Source organism: Amblyomma mixtum, chromosome 2 (assembly GCF_055824585.1).
Source record: "Amblyomma mixtum isolate Tamu chromosome 2, ASM5582458v1, whole genome shotgun sequence".
Taxonomy (NCBI): Eukaryota; Metazoa; Arthropoda; class Arachnida; order Ixodida; family Ixodidae; genus Amblyomma; species Amblyomma mixtum.
Window position 1 is genome coordinate 291,681,537 of NC_143013.1, and position 19,820 is coordinate 291,701,356.

Sequence of the window (19,820 nt, forward strand, 5' to 3'; positions counted from 1 at the left end):
GTGGCTTGTAAGCCAACAAGCACTACATGCCTTGTCTGCACAAACAAAGCTGCAACAAAACGACAATAAACGAAAATGTATGCAACAAATCGACGATAAACTGTACTGTAAAGAACCGCAGCGTACTGTAATGTATTGGGTTTATTGCAAGTCCCACTCCTACCTCAATTTCTGCGATGCATAACCGGGAACGGGGACACACAGGGGAAATGAACAAACAGACAAGTACATCTCTTCAGAGAGCTGCCGTGCACATTGTTAAAGAAACCTCGACAAACATGTATATGCTTTTTCAAAAAAAAAAAGGGGGTTAATATCTGTGTCGCGGAGGTGGCAGCCATCGCTCTCAAGGTCACAAGCGCGGTGCAGATTCGGGATTTATACCGCAGCATCACCTCGGCTCTGAGTTTCCTTCATATCGCCACACTTTTAGCTGTCGTGCACTAATATGTCCAGAAGGCCAAAGTAAGAAACGTCCCGAAAGCATACATAGCCGTGTACCGAGACTTTAGTGTACGGCAAAGAACCCCACGAGTAATCCCGAAGTCAACTTAGCGGTCCATCATAGTCCAAGATAGTAATGTTACTGACGCCATGGCTTTGCCACGCAGTATACAAACTAACTGATGCATCATTTCGATGGCGCCACCATCGCCGATGACGTCACCGATGTCATACGTTCGAACAGTTCGATGCCGCCACAGCACAGGCTGTTGGAGGCTTCGACGCTGTCGCGGTCTATGTTCTGACGCGTGCCACAGAGAGCGAAGCACGCGGACCGTTGCTCTCGTTCAAGGACGTCGGCCGCGGCAGTGGCGTATTTCCCCTCCGAATCGCTTCCTCACCACTCTGGTTCACGACACCTCTCAGATGAAAGGAAACGCCTCGACACTCGCTCGCTTCCTTCCTTCCTTCCTTCCTTCCTTCCTTCCTTCCTTCCTTCCTTCCTTCCTTCCTTCCTTCCTTCCTTCCTTCCTTCCTTCCGTCTTTCCTTCACTTTCTCTCTCTCATACATACTCTATTACACTTCCCACCTATGCCCTACACTCTAAACACAAATACGCCTATGCGGGAGCAAAAAGGGAGTAAACTCACTTCTAACGCACTTCCTTTCATAAAAGGGAGTCCACTATAGAGGGCAGTTTACTCTCTTTAAACTCCTTTCTGTCTAGAGTGTAAGTTCCGTTTACCGTCACAGCAAAGTGTCGAGGAATCTGTCAAGCGCTCGTGACTGACGCAATGTACGAACGCCCACTGCCAGATCTGCCATTAGATGTTGTAAGGCTCTCCTAGCGTATGCCTCAAGCTCCTGGGCTTGGGAGGTGAGAAAGCTACCCTATACTCCAAGAGACAGTCGTAGCGCTGACGGTGCAAAAGGGGCCACAAATAAATGACACAGAAACAAGCGTATAGCGCGATGGTGCTGAAGGTCGTAATAAAATCGTGTGCACTGTTGGGCTGTACTACACGAAGATGTATAGCATTAACGACGAACAAACCTCGTCAACTTAGCTCAGCTCAGAACTGCTACCTTCCCCAACTTCGTGCGCAATAACGGTTCTTTGAGGGACTCGGAACCGAGCGCACGGGTGGGAGCTCCTACGCTTAAGAACAAAAAGTCGTACTGGTTCGCAACATGGGACTGCAAGGGCAGGGGTTCCACTATAAGCTGTAATAACCCGCACTGTCACAACACAACCCGGTATGAGACTGACAGCGGGCAGAAAACACTGACTTGTTTGAGAGACTGGGTGCAAAAAAAAAAAAAACACTAATTGCGCACTCTGTCGCACGGCAAGTCCTTCAACAGCGACGGCACAGCTGCAGCCGCATTTTGCTTCGGCGTGCCTTGCTAAGAAACACGCAAAAAAGGATAACTGCGGCGCCGGTAAGTTGAGGAGACGCAATGACATTTTAATAACCTGTCCGTTTTTGACACTCAGAGCAACGCAGTGCTTCCGCGACGTTTCTCTCCAAATCCCCGATAACTGTCAGAGGCTGGTACGGCGTAAACACGGGCCTGCGTTCCTGTGGGACTACAGAGTTCGTCGCAGTAGAAGAGCATCCTTCACAACGCGGAACGCAGAGCCTCGTTTCGCAAGACATCCTTAAACAGTCTCTTCGCAGCTTTACCGCGTACTTGAAGTAGGAACACCTCAAGGACGCGGACAAGAAAAATGACGCACAAAATCTGTTTTTACTTTGCTTAAGTATGCACCAATCCCAGAGCCAGCCTTATAGTGTTCTTAATAGTGTACATATATACCACAGCAAACAAGCGAAAGAGTCAAAATAAAGCAGTTTCGTTCTCCTTGGGGAGGAAATAAAAAAGTGCATCGTGAATAGCGAGATAACGAAGATGATTTGTGTTTACTAAGAACGGTGTGCAGATGCAAACCATCCGTGTGAGATCAGCGAACCAGGCCCGTGCCCCCGGGCAGGTAAAGTGAAAAAACTTGGAGGACACTTAAAACTTCGAGCTGCCGCAGTGCTCAGCGGTTATGGCGCTCGGCTGATTTCCCGAAAGACGCGGGCTCAGTCCTGGCCACGGCGGTCGAATTTCGATAGAGGCCCGTGTACTGAGCGATGTCAGTGCGCGGTAAAGAACCCAGGTGGTCGAAAATTCCGGAGCCCTTCACTACGGCGTCCTTTATGGCCTGAATTGCTTCGGAACATTAAACCCACAAACGAGACTTAATCTTCGCCTTTAAGAGTGAATGCGTGTTTTTTGTGTTTTATGGGGGATTTACGTCCCAAAGCGACTCAGGCTATGAGGGACGCCGTAGTGAAGGGCTACGGAAATTTCGCCCACCTGGGGTCAATTCATATGTGTGCCATATAAAATACGGGACTTTTTCAACAGGGATAGCTTTTCACGTCAGCCTACTTTTTCATTATTTGCATTGCCCTCAAATGATCATAAACTATAGCGAAAATAAAAGGTGCTTTTTCTTTTTGTAAAGCGACTCTCCGGCCAGGCGCAAGTTCACACGCATGGGTTAGAAGTTTTGACAAATGCCACTCGTTCGCATTTGCTGACTTTGTCGCTCGGCTCATGGGTACCCAACCCCTCAGTAAATCCCGCCAGATTACGTGGACCCCTGGTCACGAGGGACTAGAGGGAAATCAAAGTGCGCACGCCCTTAGCTCGAGCAGCAATTAACCGAGCGAACTGGCGGGGCCATCCAGCCCATTGCAATTCATCCCGATTTCCTCCACGTCAGGGTGCTGCAGCGCTGCCAGGTAGTTCACGGAACGCCATCGCCTGTTCAGCGCGACACCTTGACCATTGGACAAATTGAAAATTTTTTTTTCAGGAATGGAAATGGCGCAGTAACTGTCTCACATATCTCGGTGGACAGCCGAACCGCGCCGTAATGAAAAGGGTAAAGGAGGGAGTGGAAGAAGAAAGGAGGAAAAAAAGTGCCATAGACACAGCTGTGCCGAGCCCCTACACCCCGCTACCTTCCACCAGCCCGAATCCCACGAGGAGTACGCACACTAGTCCACTCACGGGTGGTACGAGCCCGTGAATCCATAAGGTTCATGGGCGAATGCTCGCGAGCCCATGAATAAGCCAGTGAGGTCCATGGGTCGATTGAAGCTCACGGACCACGGACAATGAATGAGGTTCGTAGGCCAATGAACCCCATGAGCCTATGAGCCTCATGATAGGACCATCTGAGTCGCAGACCCTCACAGAACCATGATGAGCTTCTGCAGCCGATCACGTTCACGGGTCTGCGAGGGTCTGCGACTCAGATGGCCCCATCATACGCCCATCGGAAGTTCATTCCTTTTATTGAGAAAGCAATACTACTCCCAAGAACGCCCTTTTGCGAAGCGGCGGCCACTTGGCACGTTTGACCTTTAAATGACCCATGACGTCATACCATACCTAGTGACGTCACAGTGTGATGTCATACCAGGAGCGAGAGACGGGCTACCAACTCGGCTCGTCGGGTAACGGCGGCCGCTTGGCACGGCGCGCCGCGCTCTTCCCACTAGAAGTGCTGCATATGCAATATAAAACACCTTTTGCAACCTACCAGGCTTAACCAAACCTAAGCCCCCGCCAATTTTATACAACTTCAACCGAAAGTCAGTAAACTGTCTCCGAATTGTGTACGGGCTGTCTAAAAGATATTTTTACAAAAGGATATATAGCTGCGTCGCATAACATCTCATTTTGGCACGGTATATATCCGTGCACTGCGCGCGCCCCCAAAAGTAAGGCTTAGCACGAAGCACGTCGCGCCAGGCGACAGGCGCCGCCAATGCAACGTGGCCTTGTACAAACCGCGGCTGCATCTGTGTTGCCTCACGGTTCTGCGGGGCCTTTTGGAAATGAAGAAGATAGAGCACCACAGTGCCTCGTTGCGTAAGGTATATATCTATCCCCCAAACAGATGCGCCGCAACCGAGGCAGATAGAGCGGTGAGAGAGAAAGAGAGGAGGCAGGCGCAAAGCACTGCCGGCCCGGACTGGCGCCAGCGGCCCGAGCTGCGCCATACTGCTAAACCTTCGGTCCAAGTGCAAGTCAAACAAAAAGAGGAAAAGAAGGAAAAAGAGAAGCCAGCTGTATATCTTCCCTAATCAGTGCATTCTGTCTCGATTTCCCACCGGGGCAGCAGCCGCAGCAGCAGTCGCGCTGCTGCCACGTACGCCCTCAACGCTGTCGGCCGTTTCGACATCCACGCCTCGCCGCAGTTCGCACACGTTGGAAGCTTCCAGCAATGCACACGCACAAACACATAAACACGTACACGTACACCGGCGCACGACAAACATACGCGCGCATTTTATTTTCATTTATTTCATTCGTATATCCGTACCGTAAGCGCATGCCAAGAGAGGAATTTCGTAATGTGTACACACAAACACAAACGCGCGCACAAGATTGCATATACATACTGTCGTGTCCGGTCGCTGTGTTGAATGCAGCGAAAGACGCACACGGTACTTTAAGACTTCGTTTATTTAAAGCCGATGAGGGTGCGACCAGCGTCGACCGAGGCAGGAGCCGAACTGGCCGCCCGAAGAAAGGAGGGAGTAGAGAAGCGTCCACGGCAGGGAGTGGCTTCCCAGAACAGGAGGAGGGTGCGGGGGCGCACCGTGGGGGGGCATCCGGCGACAGCGTGCGACGAGGGGCAAGCGGTCGTTGGTCGTTAGGAGGAGGATTGAGTGGTCGTTAGGAGGAGGATGCGAACTGTCGTTAGGAGGGGAATGCGAGTGGTCGTTAGGAGGGGGCGCACACACACAAAAGCAATAAGGGGGGGACACAACACTTCCTTCCCCCTTAGAAAGTTGCCTGGTATCGTGCAGGGGGTCGGCGCTCACGCGTGGAGGCGCGCTGGCTTTGTGCGCTCGGGGGAGAAACACTTGTAGGCTGGCTGTTGTTCGCTGTGTCTCCTGGGTCTGTCCTGGGCGAAGTCTCTTCTTCCGGGAAGAGGTGCCAGGCTATGTGGGAAAATGGTGCACGTGTTCTCTCCGCTGGCGGACAGCTCTCAGACGGCGTCGTAAATCTACGCAGCTGGTTGAGATGTCGGCGTGCTACTGTGCCATGTATGTTGACGAGCCAAGAGCGCAGGCCTATGCGTCTGACAATTGTAGCTTCCTCCCAGCGTGGCTTTTTCAGAAACTGTCGGGCGAGGACGCGCTGCCCCTCATTAAGCGTGCCGCAGCGCGGAATTGCTTTTTCTTCCCGGAACGTCTCTGCCTTTGGCTCGGGGAGGATGGCTGTGAGCTGGGTTCGCATTTCACGCTCGAACATCATTTTCGAGGGGGTCTCGCCTGTTGTGCTCTGAACCGTCGTGTGCTGCTTGAAGAGAAAGCGCGCAAGGCGGCGCTGCAGCGAGCCTGTCTGATCTCTTTCAAGGGCGCGTTTTAGCTCGGCTACGTAGCGCTCGGCTTGTCCGTTTGTCGCTGGGTGGTAGGGGGCAGATGTAACTGATGAGATCCCGTTGTCGCGATAAAACTTGAGGATCTCCGCAGACACAAACGGTGTTCCGTTGTCCGACACTACCTTGCGCGGCAGGCCGAACGTTGCAAATAGTGATCGGAGGTTGTCAATGACTGCTGCCGAAGTCGTCTGTCCCATTTGCCTTATCTCAAGCCACTTTGTGTAGGCATCTACGACCACAAGGAAAGTGCAGCCCTCAATTGGTCCTGCAAAATCAATGTGCAGTGTGTGCCATGGTGTGTCTGGCTTTTCCCATTCTGGGACAGGAGCTTTCGGCGGGGCGCTCCGGCTGCTCTGGCAAGGCTTGCATTCTCGCACCACTGTTTCGATGTCGTTGTCAATGCCAGGCCACCACATGTAGCTTCTGGCACACTTTTTCATTGCAACGATGCCCCGATGTCCGGCGTGGATGAGAGACATAGCTTGTGCGCGTAGTTCTCTCGGCATCACAACTCGGGACCCAAATATGATGCAGCCGCGATGGGTGCTCAACTCTGTAGCTCGCCTGCGGTAAGCGTCGAAGTTGTCCCCTTTGAGTTTATGCACGTTGCCTTGTTGAACAGCTGTGTAAACTAGCCGGAGAGCTGCGCACTTCTGCGTAGATGCTGCAACTGTGCCTGCTGTAAGCGGAGGTTCTGGCAGCGCTTCGAACATCAGAACGTCTCCTGGTGGAAATGGTTCGTCAACAGTTGCGTCTAGTGGCAGACGGCTTAGCGCATCGGCGTTTTGATGTTTACTCCCATTGCGGTAGACCAGAGCGTAGTCGTACGCTGAGAGTTTGATGCACCAACGTGTCATTCGCGGAGACAAAGTTGGTGGCATAGGCCTTTGTGGTCCCAGAATGCCCAATAGCGGTCGGTGATCGGTTATAAAGGTCACCTTCCGGCCGGCAATGTACTGGTGAAAATGTGTCGCCGCGTAGACGATGGCTAGCCCTTCTTTGTCAAGTTGCGCGTAGTTGCGTTCTGCTTGCGACAACGTACGTGAGGCGAAGGCGATGGGAGCTTCCCTTCCTTGCTCGTCAGTTTGCGATAGAACCGCGCCGACTCCGTACGGTGATGCGTCGCAAGCCAAAAGCAGAGGCTTCCTTTCGTCGTAGTGGCGGAGGACTGTACATCTTCGAATCAGGTCTTTCAGGGCATCGAATGACTGCTGATGGCGTGGCGACCATGTCCATGTCACATCTTTCCGAAGGAGTTGGTATAAGTCGTTGGCCACGGTAGCTCTTTGTTCCAAGAACCGGTCGTAGAACGTCAAGAGTCCGAGAAAAGCCTGTAGCTCCTGCTTGTTTGTTGGAGCTCGTGCTTCTGTGATCGCTCGCACTTTGTCCCCGGTAGGGTGAATGCCTTCCGCATCAATTCGGTGTCCCAGAAATTGCACCTCTGGCACCGCAAAACAGCACTTCGATTTGCTTATGCACAAATTAGCGTTTGCTAGCCTTTCGAGAACGAGCTCTAGGCGCACTGCATGCTCTTCAGTGGAAGTGCCACTGATGATGACATCGTCAAGGTAGACACAAACTCCTGGGATGCCCTGAAGCACTGTCTCCATGAATTTTTGAAATATGGCCGGGGCTGCAGCTACGCCAAAAGGCAGTCGCTTGACTTTGTACAAGCCTTTCAGTGTGTTAATTGCCAATAATTCAGCAGTTGACTCGCTCACCTTCAGCTGCTGATACGCCTGGGTGAGGTCCAATGTGCTGAAGACTCTTGCGCCACGTAGTACACTGAATACTTCTTCAGGTGTCGGTAGCGGGTAAGAGGACGCTTTAGTCGCAAGATTGACGGTGCTCCGGTAGTCTCCGCAGAGGCGTATGGTTCCGTTCTTCTTGCGAACTACGACAAGTGGTGTGGCCCATTCTGAATGCTGCGTCGGCTCGATGACACCTTGCTGCTCCAGTTTGTCCAACTCTTTTTCAACTGAATCTCGGAGAGCAAACGGCACCGGCCTGGCCTTCAGAAATTTGGGTTGCGCGTTGTCCAACAACTCCAGTGTGACCGGGGGCCCTTCGTTTCCTGGAATCTCTTCCGAGAATACTCTTTCGTATTTCTCTTGCAGTTGCTCAACCATGTTCTGGCTCGGCGTCTGGTGTATGCCGCATATCATCACGCCTAGTGGAGAAAACCAGTTTCTCCCTAGAAGGCTTGATCCTGTGCCCTTCACAACAAGCAGAGGTAGCGTATGGGTCTGGCCGTTGTAGTTAACCTGCACGTTGGCAGAGCCCAATAGTGGCAGATTCTGTCCTGACCACGTTCGCAGGTGCGTGTCGTCTTGTTGCAGGGCGGGTGCGTCAGATGGCCATGAAGTTCGGAACGTGTCCTCACTGATCAGAGTACAGGCTGCGCCGGAGTCCACCTCGAACTTAATCAGCTGGTGATGTACGCTTACTTCTGTAAAAATCTTCGGTCGCGTGCCGAGATTCATGGTGTTCAGGTCGTACAACACAGATGGTGTTGCTGATGTTGTTCCATGGAGATCAGATAGCGGCGTATTCTCTGAGGCGTTGACGCTGTGATTAGGCTGGGAAGGTGACTTTATCTTGGCAAGTCTCCGTTTCGTAATGCATGCTCTTTCGATATGCCCTCGCTTGTGGCAAAAATTACACGTGGCTGACTGGAATCGACATCCCTGGGGGTTGTGTTGGTCGTCACACCGCCAGCAGCGTTGTGCCTTTTTGACCGATTTTACAACAACAGAAGGCTTGCGCACCTGGTTGCTTGTCTGGTGTACCGGCTCGGTGTTCCGGCGAATCCCTCTCTGCTGGTGACCGGCGCTCTCCGCTCGAACGGCGATGTCGTAAGCTTTGCTGAATGTGAGGTCCTTCTCAGCGAACAGGCGCTGCTGCAGTGACTCGTCACTCAGTCCGCACACAAACCTGTCGCGTAACATCACGTCCAAGGGAAGCATGGTGGTGTTAGCAGAAGAAGCTGCGTCTCCCTCCTGCCCGGTAGCTGTTGTCGGCAGCGTTCCAAAATTGCAGTCGGCAGCGAGCTTCTTGAGCGCGGCTACGTAGGCGCTCACAGTTTCTCCTCCCAGTTGATCTCGTCGTTGGAAGCGAGCCCGGCTGTAGACCTCGGATGGCCTTGGGTCGTAGTGCTTTTGCAGCGCTTTTACGATGTCGTCGTAAGACACTGCCGCTGGTGTGCTTGGCTGAATAAGGGCGCAGACAGTATCGTAGGTCTGCTCCCCGCACAGCGTCAGCAGGTTGGCCCTCTTCAAGGCTGGGTCTGTGATGTTGTTAGCTTCAAAGTAGAACTGAAGGCGTCCAACCCACGATGACCACGATGAGCCGTTGAACTCTGGTATCTGATTGGGAAACCCTCGCGTAGCCATGGCTTGTCAATAGCGTTGCGTAGCGCGGGTCGAATCCACTTTCTCGTCGCCACTGTCGTGTCCGGTCGCTGTGTTGAATGCAGCGAAAGACGCACACGGTACTTTAAGACTTCGTTTATTTAAAGCCGATGAGGGTGCGACCAGCGTCGACCGAGGCAGGAGCCGAACTGGCCGCCCGAAGAAAGGAGGGAGTAGAGAAGCGTCCACGGCAGGGAGTGGCTTCCCAGAACAGGAGGAGGGTGCGGGGGCGCACCGTGGGGGGGCATCCGGCGACAGCGTGCGACGAGGGGCAAGCGGTCGTTGGTCGTTAGGAGGAGGATTGAGTGGTCGTTAGGAGGAGGATGCGAACTGTCGTTAGGAGGGGAATGCGAGTGGTCGTTAGGAGGGGGCGCACACACACAAAAGCAATAAGGGGGGGACACAACACATACATACATACATACATACATACATACATACATACATACATGCATGCATGCATGCATACATACATACATACATACATACATACATACATACATACATACATACATACATACATACATACATACATACATACATACACACACACGGCGGAAAATGAACATGACTTATATAGTCCTGGGTATACTGTCACGAGCACGCGGTTTATAGCGGAAGTCGCTTGGCAATTATTAACATATCGCTAAAGCACACCATCAATCTTTGTTTCCTTGACCTTATACGTCCACGCTCGGCGACCGCGAAGAAAAGAAGGCGCTATCTAAACGCAGTGTATCGCACCATGCCATGGGCAGCGCTCCAATTCCACTTAAGTTGCTTGCCTATATATAAGCGTGCTGTTTCACTATTAGCAGCGCTGCCCAGTCTCTCGTTGCTCTACCGAGAAGCAAGACCTCTTCACTGTAACGCGCCGAGTACCGAATTCGCCGCGCAAAACTTAATGGCAGCACTGCTGGCGTAATCGACATCGAAATGAACTTATTCAGCCGAAGTATTAATATGGACTTTACCTCTCCCATCCTGCGCACCTTGGCGGTATGCATCGACCTGGCCAAATGAATCGTTTCAGTCACAAACCGTTCCGGGGAGATTCTAAAAAAGTGGTAGTGGTAAGGTTTTAACGTAGTTAAACCGAGTAGACGTGCGAAAGCATGTGTTTTGTCTGGTTGGCTCATGGTTTTGCTTTGCTGGGTCATCGGCACGTCTGGCGACGATATTAAGACTCAGGTTAAGCTCTGATCGAGGTTAAGCTGATCTGATGTGTTCGCGCCGCAGATGGAAGTTGATGAAGACGCCGACGTGCAATGCAGTGCTCGAGAGTGTGTTGCACTTTGACGCGAGGCGTGATCGGCGGCGGTGATAGCGTAGTGCCTTCGTGCAGTGGCCAGCGAAGCCGATTTGTTCGCGCCGCCGCGGGTTCGAAACCCAGTCGCGGCAATATTTCATTTGTCCTCGTTGGCCAAAGTCACCGTCAGCGTCAAGCTTCACACAAGACATTTGGTTGCAAACACGTCCAGTAGTACTCCCGCACTAAAAAAAAAAAAAAAATCCTGTCGCATGGATATCGTAGAGTGAAAGATAACAGCCCTCTCTGTGACTCCAGCACTTTCCGAGCCGCCGTACTAGAAAGCTGTGCGGGCCGCGTTTAGTGCAGCTTATTCGCGCGACGTGTCGAAAAGCATTCCGCAAGGTGTAAAACTCGATGACAACACACTGCGCGCGCTAGATAAACAAAATCCGAATATCTTAAACAGTTTGCTGTGAAATAGCCATGACTTATGAATATTTGAGTTTGCCATTTGAGACCTGTCTATAGCGCTCTACAGAGAGCCATATGTATCAGCAGCGCGAACACCACACAGGAAGAAGAAGGAGAGGAAGGTAAAGAGCGCTGAACTTCCAACTTTTATTTGAGCAAAAATTGAACCCGCACTTTTATACTGTCGTGTCCGGTCGCTGTGTTGAATGCAGCGAAAGACGCACACGGTACTTTTAGACTTCGTTTATTTAAAGCCGATGAGGGTGCGACCAGCGTCGACCGAGGCAGGAGCCGAACTGGCCGCCCGAAGAAAGGAGGGAGTGGAGAAGCGTCCACGGCAGGGAGTGGCTTCCCAGAACAGGAGGAGGGTGCGGGGGCGCACCGTGGGGGGGCATCCGGCGACAGCGTGCGACGAGGGGCAAGCGGTCGTTAGGAGGAGGATGCGAGTGGTCGTTAGGAGGAGGATTGAGTGGTCGTTAGGAGGAGGATGCGAACTGTCGTTAGGAGGAGGACGCGGGGGCGCACACACACAAAAGCAATAAGGGGACACAACACTTCCTTCCCCCTTAGAAAGTTGCCTGGTATCGTGCAGGGGGTCGGCGCTCACGCGTGGAGGCGCGCTGGCTTTGTGCGCTCGGGGGAGAAACACTTGTAGGCTGGCTGTTTTTCGCTGTGTCTCCTGGGTCTGTCCTGGGCGAAGTCTCTTCTTCCGGGAAGAGGTGCCAGGCTATGTGGGAAAATGGTGCACGTGTTCTCTCCGCTGGCGGACAGCTCTCAGACGGCGTCGTAAATCTACGCAGCTGGTTGAGATGTCGGCGTGCTACTGTGCCATGTATGTTGACGAGCCAAGAGCGCAGGCCTATGCGTCTGACAATTGTAGCTTCCTCCCAGCGTGGCTTTTTCAGAAACTGTCGGGCGAGGACGCGCTGCCCCTCATTAAGCGTGCCGCAGCGCGGAATTGCTTTTTCTTCCCGGAACGTCTCTGCCTTTGGCTCGGGGAGGATGGCTGTGAGCTGGGTTCGCATTTCACGCTCGAACATCATTTTCGAGGGGGTCTCGCCTGTTGTGCTCTGAACCGTCGTGTGCTGCTTGAAGAGAAAGCGCGCAAGGCGGCGCTGCAGCGAGCCTGTCTGATCTCTTTCAAGGGCGCGTTTTAGCTCGGCTACGTAGCGCTCGGCTTGTCCGTTTGTCGCTGGGTGGTAGGGGGCCGATGTAACTGATGAGATCCCGTTGTCGCGATAAAACTTGAGGATCTCCGCAGACACAAACGGTGTTCCGTTGTCCGACACTACCTTGCGCGGCAGGCCGAACGTTGCAAATAGTGATCGGAGGTTGTCAATGACTGCTGCCGAAGTCGTCTGTCCCATTTGCCTTATCTCAAGCCACTTTGTGTAGGCATCTACGACCACAAGGAAAGTGCAGCCCTCAATTGTTCCTGCAAAATCAATGTGCAGTGTGTGCCATGGTGTGTCTGGCTTTTCCCATTCTGGGACAGGAGCTTTCGGCGGGGCGCTCCGGCTGCTCTGGCAAGGCTTGCATTCTCGCACCACTGTTTCGATGTCGTTGTCAATGCCAGGCCACCACATGTAGCTTCTGGCACACTTTTTCATTGCAACGATGCCCCGATGTCCGGCGTGGATGAGAGACATAGCTTGTGCGCGTAGTTCTCTCGGCATCACAACTCGGGACCCAAATATGATGCAGCCGCGATGGGTGCTCAACTCTGTAGCTCGCCTGCGGTAAGCGTCGAAGTTGTCCCCTTTGAGTTTATGCACGTTGCCTTGTTGAACAGCTGTGTAAACTAGCCGGAGAGCTGCGCACTTCTGCGTAGATGCTGCAACTGTGCCTGCTGTAAGCGGAGGTTCTGGCAGTGCTTCGAACATCAGAACGTCTCCTGGTGGAAATGGTTCGTCAACAGTTGCGTCTAGTGGCAGACGGCTTAGCGCATCGGCGTTTTGATGTTTACCAACCATGTTCTGGCTCGGCGTCTGGTGTATGCCGCATATCATCACGCCTAGTGGAGAAAACCAGTTTCTCCCTAGAAGGCTTGATCCTGTGCCCTTCACAACAAGCAGAGGTAGCGTATGGGTCTGGCCGTTGTAGTTAACCTGCACGTTGGCAGAGCCCAATAGTGGCAGATTCTGTCCTGACCACGTTCGCAGGTGCGTGTCGTCTTGTTGCAGGGCGGGTGCGTCAGATGGCCATGAAGTTCGGAACGTGTCCTCACTGATCAGAGTACAGGCTGCGCCGGAGTCCACCTCGAACTTAATCAGCTGGTGATGTACGCTTACTTCTGTAAAAATCTTCGGTCGCGTGCCGAGATTCATGGTGTTCAGGTCGTACAACACAGATGGTGTTGCTGATGTTGTTCCATGGAGATCAGATAGCGGCGTATTCTCTGAGGCGTTGACGCTGTGATTAGGCTGGGAAGGTGACTTTATCTTGGCAAGTCTCCGTTTCGTAATGCATGCTCTTTCGATATGCCCTCGCTTGTGGCAAAAATTACACGTGGCTGACTGGAATCGACATCCCTGGGGGTTGTGTTGGTCGTCACACCGCCAGCAGCGTTGTGCCTTTTTGACCGATTTTACAACAACAGAAGGCTTGCGCACCTGGTTGCTTGTCTGGTGTACCGGCTCGGTGTTCCGGCGAATCCCTCTCTGCTGGTGACCGGCGCTCTCCGCTCGAACGGCGATGTCGTAAGCTTTGCTGAATGTGAGGTCCTTCTCAGCGAACAGGCGCTGCTGCAGTGACTCGTCACTCAGTCCGCACACAAATCTGTCGCGTAACATCACGTCCAAGGGAAGCATGGTGGTGTTAGCAGAAGAAGCTGCGTCTCCCTCCTGCCCGGTAGCTGTTGTCGACAGCGTTCCAAAATTGCAGTCGGCAGCGAGCTTCTTGAGCGCGGCTACGTAGGCGCTCACAGTTTCTCCTCCCAGTTGATCTCGTCGTTGGAAGCGAGCCCGGCTGTAGACCTCGGATGGCCTTGGGTCGTAGTGCTTTTGCAGCGCTTTTACGATGTCGTCGTAAGACACTGCCGCTGGTGTGCTTGGCTGAATAAGGGCGCAGACAGTATCGTAGGTCTGCTCCCCGCACAGCGTCAGCAGGTTGGCCCTCTTCAAGGCTGGGTCTGTGATGTTGTTAGCTTCAAAGTAGAACTGAAGGCGTCCAACCCACGATGACCACGATGAGCCGTTGAACTCTGGTATCTGATTGGGAAACCCTCGCGTAGCCATGGCTTGTCAATAGCGTTGCGTAGCGCGGGTCGAATCCACTTTCTCGTCGCCACTGTCGTGTCCGGTCGCTGTGTTGAATGCAGCGAAAGACGCACACGGTACTTTAAGACTTCGTTTATTTAAAGCCGATGAGGGTGCGACCAGCGTCGACCGAGGCAGGAGCCGAACTGGCCGCCCGAAGAAAAGAGGGAGTGGAGAAGCGTCCACGGCAGGGAGTGGCTTCCCAGAACAGGAGGAGGGTGCGGGGGCGCACCGTGGGGGGGCATCCGGCGACAGCGTGCGACGAGGGGCAAGCGGTCGTTAGGAGGAGGATGCGAGTGGTCGTTAGGAGGAGGATTGAGTGGTCGTTAGGAGGAGGATGCGAACTGTCGTTAGGAGGAGGACGCGGGGGCGCACACACACAAAAGCAATAAGGGGACACAACATATACACATACCAGGTAAAATCCCACCAGGGGGGTAATCAAGGCGTGCTATCGAATTGGGACCAACACGATGTCCAGGGCATCAAAATGATAACTACTATCAAACTATACAAAGACTTCCATGAAAAGCACGAATGACATGCGGAAAAAACAAGACAATGTAAAAACAGGGCTGAGTGTGCGCAAATGAAAAAATGGAAAAAACAGGGTTGAGGGCGCGAATTTTGCTAAAACCATGAGAAGGCAAGAACACGGTAAAAAGGTAAAAACAGGGTTGAGTGTGCGCAAAAGGAAAAAATGGAAAAACAGGGTTGAGGGCGCGAATTTTGCTAAAAGAAAAAAAAAAACGTGAGAAGGCGAGACACGGTAACAACGTAAGCGATGCGAAGGGATGAGCGCCAACAATTAACACGGCTAGAACTAAAATGCAGTGTGCCCCTAAAAACCAGGTAAAATCAGGTAAAACCAGAGAGAAAGGTGATTTCTTTTTCAGATAATGAGATGGAAGGGGTGCTTACGCAACCTTCTTTGAGCCCTGAGATGTAGGTAGCTTCAATGATTTCGCGTGTTAATTGGTTTTTATGTTTCTTTAAGACGGTTGCTTTCTTAAAATGAGGAATGCACTTCTTTTGGCTGTCACATACGCTGCAATGGGCGGGCAGGCTCCTCAACGGCGCCCCAGTTAGATCGTTCGTATGTTCCATTAACCTTTCGTTTAAGCATCTTCCTGTTCGGCCTATGTACGCCTTACCGCAAGCTAAAGGTATAGAGTATACAACACCCTCCGCACAAGGCACAAAAGGATCTCGGTGCCTGGTTGTACAGCCACTATTCTTTTTCTTTTTATTAACTTTGTTGCACAGGCTTGACAGGCGCAGAGGGGCTGAAAAGACTACGTCTACGCCTGCTTTTCTGCCAATTTTCTTCAGATTATGCGAGATTTGGTGCAGGTATGGCAGAACGGCGACCCTTTTGTTCCGCTGTCGCGTATCATCCGGGGCTTCACATTCATGCTTCATACTTATCAGGACTTTTTTTGCAACAGACGAAAGGAGAGATTGCGGGTATCCTGATTGCTTCAGCCTCAGCACTTGGCTCGAAAAACTGTCCTGCAACCTGTGGTGACACGATTTTGTGAGTGCGTTCTTAAAAGTTGACTTCACTATGTTCCTTTTTACAAGTTTTGAATGGGCTGAATCGTAGGGTAGGATGGGCTTATTGGCTCTTGGTTCAAATAACCAGCACACATGGTTCTCTCCGAAAAACAACTTGAACTCTAGAAACCGCATCGCGTTTTGTTCTGGGAATTCATGAGTAACTTCAAGAGGTGATATAGTATTAGAAAAAATGTGGAGGACTTGAGTTGCTTCTGTTTTAAAGGCTTCAGTGTCGCAATCTAAGAGGACCAGGAAGTCATCGACGTACCGGAAAATTTTTAGAACGCTTGAAGACTCAAGCTTGTCCTTCAGCCCATTCAAAACTTGTAAAAAGGAACGTAGTGAAGTCAACTTTTAAGAACGCACTCACAAAATCGTGTCACCACAGGTTGCAGGACAGTTTTTCGAGCCAAGTGCTGAGGCTGAAGCAATCAGGATACCCGCAATCTCTCCTTTCGTCTGTTGCAAAAAAAGTCCTGATAAGTATGAAGCATGAATGTGAAGCCCCGGATGATACGCGACAGCGGAACAAAAGGGTCGCCGTTCTGCCATACCTGCACCAAATCTCGCATAATCTGAAGAAAATTGGCAGAAAAGCAGGCGTAGACGTAGTCTTTTCAGCCCCTCTGCGCCTGTCAAGCCTGTGCAACAAAGTTAATAAAAAGAAAAAGAATAGTGGCTGTACAACCAGGCACCGAGATCCTTTTGTGCCTTGTGCGGAGGGTGTTGTATACTCTATACCTTTAGCTTGCGGTAAGGCGTACATAGGCCAAACAGGAAGATGCTTAAACGAAAGGTTAATGGAACATAGGAACGATCTAACTGGGGCGCCGTTGAGGAGCCTGCCCGCCCATTGCAGCGTATGTGACAGCCAAAAGAAGTGCATTCCTCATTTTAAGAAAGCAACCGTCTTAAAGAAACATAAAAACCAATTAACACGCGAAATCATTGAAGCTACCTACATCTCAGGGCTCAAAGAAGGTTGCGTAAGCACCCCTTCCATCTCATTATCTGAAAAAGAAATCACCTTTCTCTCTGGTTTTACCTGATTTTACCTGGTTTTTAGGGGCACACTGCATTTTAGTTCTAGCCGTGTTAATTGTTGGCGCTCATCCCTTCGCATCGCTTACGTTGTTACCGTGTCTCGCCTTCTCACGTTTTTTTTTTCTTTTAGCAAAATTCGCGCCCTCAACCCTGTTTTTCCATTTTTTCCTTTTGCGCACACTCAACCCTGTTTTTACCTTTTTACTGTGTTCTTGCCTTCTCATGGTTTTAGCAAAATTCGCGCCCTCCACCCTGTTTTTTCCATTTTTTCATTTGCGCACACTCAGCCCTGTTTTTACATTGTCTTGTTTTTTCCGCATGTCATTCGTGCTTTTCATGGAAGTCTTTGTATAGTGTGATAGTAGTTATCATTTTGATGCCCTGGACATCGTGTTGGTCCCAATTCGATAGCACGCCTTGATTACCCCCCTGGTGGGATTTTACCTGGTATGTGTATAAAAGTGCGAGTTCAATTTTTGCTCAAATAAAAGTTGGAAGTTCAGCGCTCTTTACCTTCTTCTCCTTCTTCTTCCTGTGTGGTGTTCGCGCTGCTGATACATATGGATCGCAACCAACTAGCCCGACAGATGGTGTTATTCTACAGAGAGGTCTATGGACGACTGTACACGTCGACCGGAAATGGGACAGACTGCCAAGAATGCGAACATATGCAGTAACGCGCAAACTTCCGGCCTGCCTTCAGAAAAACCGCGATAAAGCGCTATAATATTTTAGGGCTAAGTACACATGTGTTCAGTAGACCCATCTGCCTGTGCACAGACTAGCAAAACCAGAAGGGGAAAAAAGAAACGGCTAGCGAACCACTATATTTTTCAGACGCATTTTAAAGTACAGCAATGTGGAAAGCCTGCGGGCTCCTCTTATGAGAACCATTATGCCGTGCGAGAGCGCTTGGGGTCAGTCGCATTAGCGCGACGTGCGAACCGGGAATACGCAAGAAGCGAGAACGCGAAGATGGCGTTCAGCTGCACGCACTGCCGTTAGTTTCAAGTCACGATTCTGCGCAAGAAGCGTGAACCAGCGGTGTCATATACCCTCAGCCGTTTGTATGATGCGCCAGCGCCCACCGACGCTTTTACAGACTTGAGTTATATCCAATGAAAGAACGCAATAAAGTGGGAGAAAGTCAACGCGCACTTAGCTCGACGACTGATGAGCGCACCATGTGCGAATATTTTGAGCGACTTTCCGAGCGAATCGTATACAGGGCGCTATACTTGTGGCTTTGATAGCGAAATACTGTAATGGCGGGCGCTTGGCGTTACTGACGCACGTAATTAAAATAAAGAGAGACATAAAAAAATCATCGCGTACTACGCTATGCCCACGTATAACGAGTCCATGTTTGTACAGGGCGCGTCATTTTATTCGACACATCTTTTTCAGAAAAACGGTGCAGTAAGTACTCACAGAACTTTTGACGTCAGTTCATCTAGCCACGCGCATACCTCGCTCGAGCATACTCGCAAACAGTAAATGAATAATCCCCTGATATGTCGTAATTAACGTTCCAATTAGTGGCCTGCTCTCGTCGTTCCGTACTGAATACGAGTCACGCCCTGAATAATATGGTCTTTGGCTAAAAAATGGCTGGCGGCTTAGCCCTGCTAAGCCCGAAATAATGTGCGAAAGCACGGTTTTTTGCTGGTGGACACCTCCGCCATGTACTTGAAAGCATGATTGAGGTGTCCACTGGCATAGGGAGCCAGTTACGAGCCTTTTTATTTTTTTTTCTTCAAAATCGAAGGAGTCTGTCGGAACCTTCCCCTGGTTTTGAGAAAAGCAAAGAGGCACAACTTCTCCAGTTTGTAGGTAGACGTCACCGCCTCATAACAGCGCGACTGAGGTGTCCACTGACCCAGATATATACACTTGCTACTCGGGGGGTTCACACACGCAGGGACGCTCACCCTTGAGGCTCCAGACGCAGAGCGTGGTGTCCATGGAGATGCTCATGATGAAGTTTCCGTTGCAGGCGATGCCGACGTTGAGCAGCTCCGAGGAGCGGTGCGCGTCGCGGAACTGGAGCAGGGGCTCGGCGCTGCCGGGGGAGCCGTCCTCGCGGCGCTTGACGCGGTACACGTGCACGCGGTTCTCCAGCGCCGTGCACAGCACCAGGGCGCGGTTGTCGGGGCTCCACTTGGCCCGCTTGGCGTGGTCCAGCTCCACGTTCAGCCGCACCGACCTACAGGGGGCAGAGAGAAGAGGCATGAGCGACCATCCACCATACTATACTATATAAACGGTTAAAACTATAGTTTCCCATTTGCAGAACGGCGAATTCGAGGCGGACATTACGATGAAGAGACATTCGATAGGTTGGTGCATCTAAACAGCACGGATACCAGCGCGAACAGCACATCGGCTTGCTTTCTTCTCGCTTTGTAGCTTCGACAACTCCTCAGCAATGTCTTGAAAATACAAACATATTTATTTCTTTCGGCTACTGCTCTGCCTTTGGAACATTTCTTGCAGGCAGATTCAGCTTACTTCCTTTGCATTTAATCCAAAAGAAGAAACGAGGATCGCGACAGCCCTGATTTCTACAGAAATATGAGGTAACGCCGGTACGGGTATTGTACCCTCAAACCCATGGCAAGGAACATAAGGAACAAGTCGACAAAAACATACATACAATGAAAATCAATTGTAACCACACAGGAAGCAGAAGCTTTACAACTAAGCCCTTCAAAATCTGCTTTCCTATAAATAGTACTTTCTGTCCTCATTCAAGGGTGCTGCTTCTATAGTTCATAGGTCGAAAATGTTCTGCTTCACAGAAACAAAGCGCGCACTGCATAATTACTGCAAACCGTTGTCCTCAATTTGTGACTGTCACTGAGAACTCATCCTGGATGCACGATAGCAAGACACCAGCCTCAGCAGCAAAAAGAAGAAACAA

The 19,820-nt window shown here is 51.3% G+C and overlaps 1 protein-coding gene across 1 annotated transcript in view; it reads right to left on the reverse strand.

Moving 5' to 3' along the window:
* LOC149364461 (transducin beta-like protein 2) overlaps nt 1-19,820 on the reverse strand; it is a 230,444-nt gene that overhangs the window by 83,072 nt on the left and 127,552 nt on the right. The window contains exon 4 of the mRNA XM_089574407.1: nt 18,829-19,103. Coding sequence (XP_089430533.1) covers nt 18,829-19,103 — 275 coding nt within the window. The remainder of the gene's footprint in view (nt 1-18,828; nt 19,104-19,820) is intronic.